Source organism: Danio aesculapii, chromosome 6 (assembly GCF_903798145.1).
Source record: "Danio aesculapii chromosome 6, fDanAes4.1, whole genome shotgun sequence".
Classification (NCBI taxonomy): Eukaryota; Metazoa; Chordata; class Actinopteri; order Cypriniformes; family Danionidae; genus Danio; species Danio aesculapii.
Genome location: NC_079440.1, coordinates 21,601,947 through 21,608,320, shown reverse-complemented (window position 1 = coordinate 21,608,320; position 6,374 = coordinate 21,601,947). Strand labels below are relative to the sequence as shown.

The 6,374-nt window shown below is 34.8% G+C and overlaps 1 protein-coding gene across 1 annotated transcript in view; it reads right to left on the bottom strand.

The window, feature by feature from the left end:
• Positions 1-1,217: 1,217 nt before the first annotated feature.
• Positions 1,218-6,374, bottom strand: part of srp68 (signal recognition particle 68) — a 39,137-nt gene continuing 33,980 nt past the window's right edge. Inside the window, exon 16 of the mRNA XM_056459782.1 lies at positions 1,218-1,853. Within this exon, the coding sequence (XP_056315757.1) occupies positions 1,626-1,853 (228 nt within the window). The 3' untranslated portion in view covers positions 1,218-1,625. The remainder of the gene's footprint in view (positions 1,854-6,374) is intronic.

The window sequence follows — 6,374 nt, the reverse complement described above, 5'->3', positions numbered from 1 at the left end:
ATTTCATCATAGTGAATATTTAAGGTAGGTTCAAGGTCACGTTCTATTTGCAGAAATCAAAATCTATCATTGCCAACACATCAGACCACACAGTGTAACTCCTGTATTCTTAATTGTACTGTAAATTATGTAACTCTTTAATTATTATTAACCCCTTAACAGTAGCAAATGTATGGAGACCGGGAAGGGACGTGATGGTGGGGAAAATACATGGGTGGAAGGAAAAAAAAAACTGGGTGGGAGAAAAAAAAAAAAAAACAGTGATAGGAAAATATTTATTTTTTAAGTTTTTGCATTCCCTCGCAAAACTGTTTTTCCACTAACACTTTGTTCACTTCATACATGTCAACCCTCCCATCTTTGCCGGGATTCTCACTTATTTTACCATTCTATCCCACTATTATCCTATCATTAAGTATTTTCCCATATTTCTCATGTAATTTTAATCTTGAAAGCTTGCTGAAATTAATATAAAAATTTCTGCATTCACTTTCTTTCCATTAAAGCTGCGCGTCGATCGTCCCCCTTCATATGCAACCTCTGAATTAGTCAATGCAGGTATAAGCCAATTACTGGTAGAAGCGCTTACTGACAGACGCGCTCCTTATGATAAACTGATCCCAGATCAACTTCTGTACACGCCATTTAAAGAGGAGCGAAAGTGCAGGACACTCTGGTATTCGGGGGTGTGTTTAAACAGTTAAACACAACTAATTTTCTCTTAAATGAACATAAACAGTTACTAAAGTAGTCGAAGGCTTTCATTACAGATCTGTGCATTCTTAGGAGCGCGTCTGTATCTGATTCAGAGGATGCATATGAAGGAGACGATCAACGCACAGCTTTAACACAAAGAAAGTGAATGCAGACATTTTTCAACGTGCTTTCAAGATTAAAAATACATGAGAAATATGGGAAACAACTTAATGATAGGATGATAGTGGAACATATTGGTAAAATATGGGAGAATCCCGGCAAAAAAACGGGAGGGGTAACATGTATGATGTGAACAGGAAGTGTTTGTGAAAAAACAGTTTTGCAAGGGAACGCAAAGCATCTTTGCATTCCCTCGCAAAACATCTTTGCGAGATAGCACAATACATATTTTTGTATGTTATATATATATATATACATATATATATATATATATATATATATATATATATATATATATATATATATATATATATATATATATATATATATATATATTCCAATTACTGTTTATATTCTAATTACTGTTTGTTCCACCTGTTTTTTCCCTACCATCACGTCCCTTCCGGGTCTCCGTACAAATGTCAGACAAAAATCATGTCAATGACTTTTTTTAATGGCAACTGACCATTTTGGCTCAAGAGTTTGATTAAAATAGCAATACTAACTTACACTAAACAAAACTTTCAAACTGTATGTAAGATGGTGTAATGACACTAAGGATTACCACTGTCACCTGACAAGATATTCTTGCATATGAATAAATGGTCTCAACACCATACCTACACCATATGAAGGAGGCTAAACATTTACTTAAATCAAAGACATGTAAATGGAGAAGGATTTAATAACTCTTAATCCTGAACAAAAATCTCCATTCAGACAGCCAAACACAAAACCTGGTTTTAGATTTAGCTTCCAAAGCCAAAGAAGCCTTTGAAGTAGCCAGTGATGCCACCCTTCCCCTTCTGCTCAACCTTGTCATCAAGAGGTGGAAGCACCACATGGTTGAGAGCCAGATCAAAGAAGAGAGGCTTGCATGGAATTGGCTGAAAGTCTGGAGGGAACTGCACCAGGTTGGGCTGCTTGCTCAAAAGGGTGGAGTCTAGTCGAAAATTCTCCAGTCGATCAGACAGAGGCTGTGGATATACCAGAAAAACAGCTTAAATTCAAAGCATCAGAAGATCAGAAGACAATGTGCTCATACTGTAAAATATCAACACAAATACAAACATCCATCATTCATAAATGAATCTTTAATGAATTACAATTATTCATAAGGCTGTAATGTGAAGTTGACATGGTCAACAAGATTAACAGCATGCTGATTTCCTGCCAGGGCTTTGCTGTAAATAAGATAATAACAAATAAATAATGGGTGCCCTCAGATCTCTGAGTCAGTTCTCTGAGGGCAGAGAAGGGTGAGCAGAGACAAAGCAGCTACTGTAGGTAACTGAATACTACCAGATTTACGGGTCATTGTGATTAGAATTAAATGTATCTCAGGGTAGGCACCAGCCACGGTGATGGGTATACGACTGCGAAGACACCACCAGACCATCTGTGCGCACTCGACGCAGAAGTATAAATCAGCCTTTGTGGCGATCAATAAACTGTTCGGTCACTGAACCACAACACAAAAACCTTTAACCTCCAGCCCTGTCACACGTGCAGCTTGTTAGACTACATGCAGAACCTGTGCATATAGTGAATTCCTGACGGAGAATACCTGGGTGCGCAGCCATCATTTGAGGATTTATCAAGCAGAGCTGCCATTTCCCTGTGCTAATGGAAACGGCTAAAATGTCATTCAAGTCATAATAAACATTTTGCTTTCAAACTGTTTTTAAAATGTAATTCTGCGAGTAAAAATTCTGCTTGACAAATCAGTTATTCTTGTGTTTAGAGAAAAGACATCAGTTACATCAACATTGTCAGCAAATGTTTACCAAATCAAGATACAAAATCAAATAGTATCTATAAGCCAATGAAATAGGCTAAATTTAAATTATTCAGTTTATTATAATACATCATAAGCATGTGCTTTTCACACACACAAAAAATACTACAGTTATACTACATTATAGTAGCCTCATTTATAGTAATTAGGCTACTATAATGGCTTTAAACCATATTAAAGTGAATTATACTGGATATATTATAGCATTTACAACTACTTGTTAATGAATGCCCCAGCATACTGTAATATTAACTATAATGAACTGATAAACTTTAACAAATACTGAAGAATACTGAAGATTTTACTACAATAAATTGGGTTGTATGTTAGGGTTGAATGATATTTGAAAAATCTAACAGTGAAATATATATATTTTTTTTGCGATATATATTGCGATATGAATACAATTTTACCAGATGACCTAATGTTTTTCTAATAAGAAAGAATTTATAATGTTAGACTGATTGGGATGATTCTGCAGTGGGAGCGCATCTCCACAAAATCTAATAAACAATCTAGAAATACAATCAAGAAAAACATAGAAATTAAATAAATCATTTTATCTTTTTGAGTCTAACAGTATTCAATTCTTAAAAAATAACAAAAAATATGTATATTTTTGTTAAAGTCCCAAATGGCTTTATGCCCGAATGATTTAAAAAACATTACACAATCCCAGGCATTAAAAACACATGCAAATGAACACATTGTAATATTAATGCTGAAATGATATATTGTGCATCCCTAGTGTATTTTAGTATAATATACCCTATAGTTGTAGACAACTATAAAGCTGTGTGTTTATATTTCTATAGTAGTTTTACTATAGCAATTATAGAATTACCACAACAGATTAATTCAAGTGCTTTACAATAGTAAAGAACTAGTATTGCATATAATACTATATGCTATATTTTTTACTCTAGTTTTCTATTACTACAGTATCTTTTGTGAAAAAGACAGTAGAAAATTTCTTTTGTGTGCTATTAATGAAGGAAATTATTATATAAATAATATAATATTTATGGAAAGAAAATCTGAATCAGCAAAAATTGGTATCGGCAGGTAACACTTATCAAAAAAAAAAAAAAAAAAGGAAACAACCTAGAAAATTGCAAGTTGAAAAAGAAAATTATTCAACAAACAAGTTCTCAAAGAATCCTGCTCCAGGTCTTCACTTCTGAGTTTATAACTAATGCCTATGCTAAAAAGAATAAAATAAATGTACATTGGTTGGAACATTTAAATTATACGCCTGGTTTCATATTAAGACCATTAGTATAAATCAGTGTGGTGTATGGGCTTCTTTTGTGGGCAATACAGCATCAATCCATCTAGGGAATGACAATTATATGCCCAACACAGTGGCCAGAGGGATTTTGAGGCCATTCTTGGAGAATAGTGACCAGTTTTAGATTAGATTCAACTTTATTGTCATTACACATGTACAAGTACAAGGCAACGAAATGCAGTTTAGGTCTAACCAGCAGTGCAATAGCAGCAAGTGCAGGATATAGGTATAAGTTATAAAGTGCAGTTACAGAAAAACTATGGTGATATTTACAGATGGATGTACTATGAACATTATATACAGGTTGTATTAGCTATGAACAGATTTACAATAAATGAATATATGTACAGGATACTATTAATAGCAGAAGTGTGCAGATAGATAAACATAATTACAAATGTCCATGTGCAGTGGGTATGTCCAGTTCAAATAAGTGAATCAGTGCAATGAATATGTGCAAACTTTAAATGTGCAAGTGTTAAATAGTGCAGTGATTGTGAGGAGTATAAGTTAGAGGAGTGTGGACAACATGATGTGGGTGGAGGAAAACGATTTCTGACTCACTCCTCCAAAACACCCCAAAGTGGCTCAATAATATTTGGGTCTGGTGACTGTGCAGGCCATGGGAGATGTTCAACTTCACATTCACTTTTCTCTGCCTTCAGTCTGACACCATGCGAGTAAGGAACAAAAGAAGGTATTACATAAAAAACACTTGCAATGCATAAGCGCGCACACGCAGAGTGTGATAGTGAGCTATGCATAGAGCAGCAGAAACAGTGGCTCTGAGAGCTGTTCTCCCCACCAGAATCCCCTAAATCACAGTGATTAGCCAGATGACAGAGGAAACCTATTGATGTGAATAATAAAGCCATTGACAAAAACAAATAACAGCGTCAAGTATCACACGTTCATTTCTGGGACACACTCAGTTGAATGATGTGACGTGAGTCTTGTCAAGGATGGTTTTTCCCCATTCTCGAAAATTGGTCCATAGCTTTCAACCCATCCAAGTGCACACACAAACTCTTTTTTTATTGAGGAGTGAGAGCACACAAAAATACACCCTGTGTATCCACCAAAAGCAGTGGGCAGCTATTTCTTAGAAATTAGGTGCTTTGCTTAAGGGCACCTCAGCTGGATATCGAAGGTGGAGAGAGTGCAGTTTAATCATTCCTTCCATGAATTTCTGCCAAGACTGGGAATCGAACCAGGAACCTTGACGTTCAAGTCAAGAAGGATTTCATATGTCTCATCCCAAAAAATAAAAGTAAACCTTTAGCAGATTTGAGCGGTGTCTTGACCCTAAACACTCAATGTAATTTCAAACTACAGCTGATCAAATCGTTTTAAAACTGGCAAGTGACATTCTAAGTCAATCTCTCTCTTTTTTTTATGTAGTGCTGTATTTTTACCATAGTAATTGTAGTGTATTGAGTGTGAGATGAGACTCACATATCAGAAATGTATGTTTTGCGTTGGCCACTCTTTGTATAACCCTGAGTTACTTTTTGGTTGGCCATCTGTTTGTTTCTAATGAGTCTCCGGTTTTCATTACTGCAGACGAGTTCAGTAAAAAGAAAGAAAGAAGAAATGCCCAAATATGTTTAGCATTTTTCCTAAGTGTTGCGTTTGCATTGCTTTGGCGTTTTTGGGGTTAATTAATGTAATATCCCGATTGTAACCGAGAAATACTGGGAAATGTCTCAAGACTGATGGAGTTTCATGCTGTTCAGCCTTACAATCTTAAAATGAGAGCAACATCACCTGTTTTGTCATCACTTTAGACATTACACTAGAGAAGCATTCAAATTCTAGCTCTAAAGTGACATTGGTGAATTAGTAATAGTTTCTGCTGTTCTGACATCAGCTGCGGATGTGAAGGAATGGCGGAATAAAGTAGTTCCTCATACAAAAGGATTTTTAGACTCCATGTTTGATTTTCTTTTTTTATATACACGATTATAAGTGTGATTTTGCTCATATCACATCATATTATTATTAATTATTTATTTATATATATATATATATATATATATATATATATATATATATATATATATATATATATATATATATATATATATATATAAATAAATGTGATAAATGTGATTTTATTTATACAGGATTTCCACTCAAATGGATTAACACACCAACAACACTAACAAATCATGTAATTTTCTACGGTCTTGTTTAACAAACTAAAGTGTGGCTGTGCGATTAATCAAAATTGAATCGCAATTTGAAACATTGTGATTAGCTAAATTGCAAGAGGCTGCGATATGAAATGTATATCATTTAACTTACCCAACCCACAGCAAATTTGTGACTGCCGTCTGTGTGTGACAGTCTTACTAGCCATTTGAGTGAGCACACTTTCGTTCTGCCCAATCAGAATTAAGCAACCGA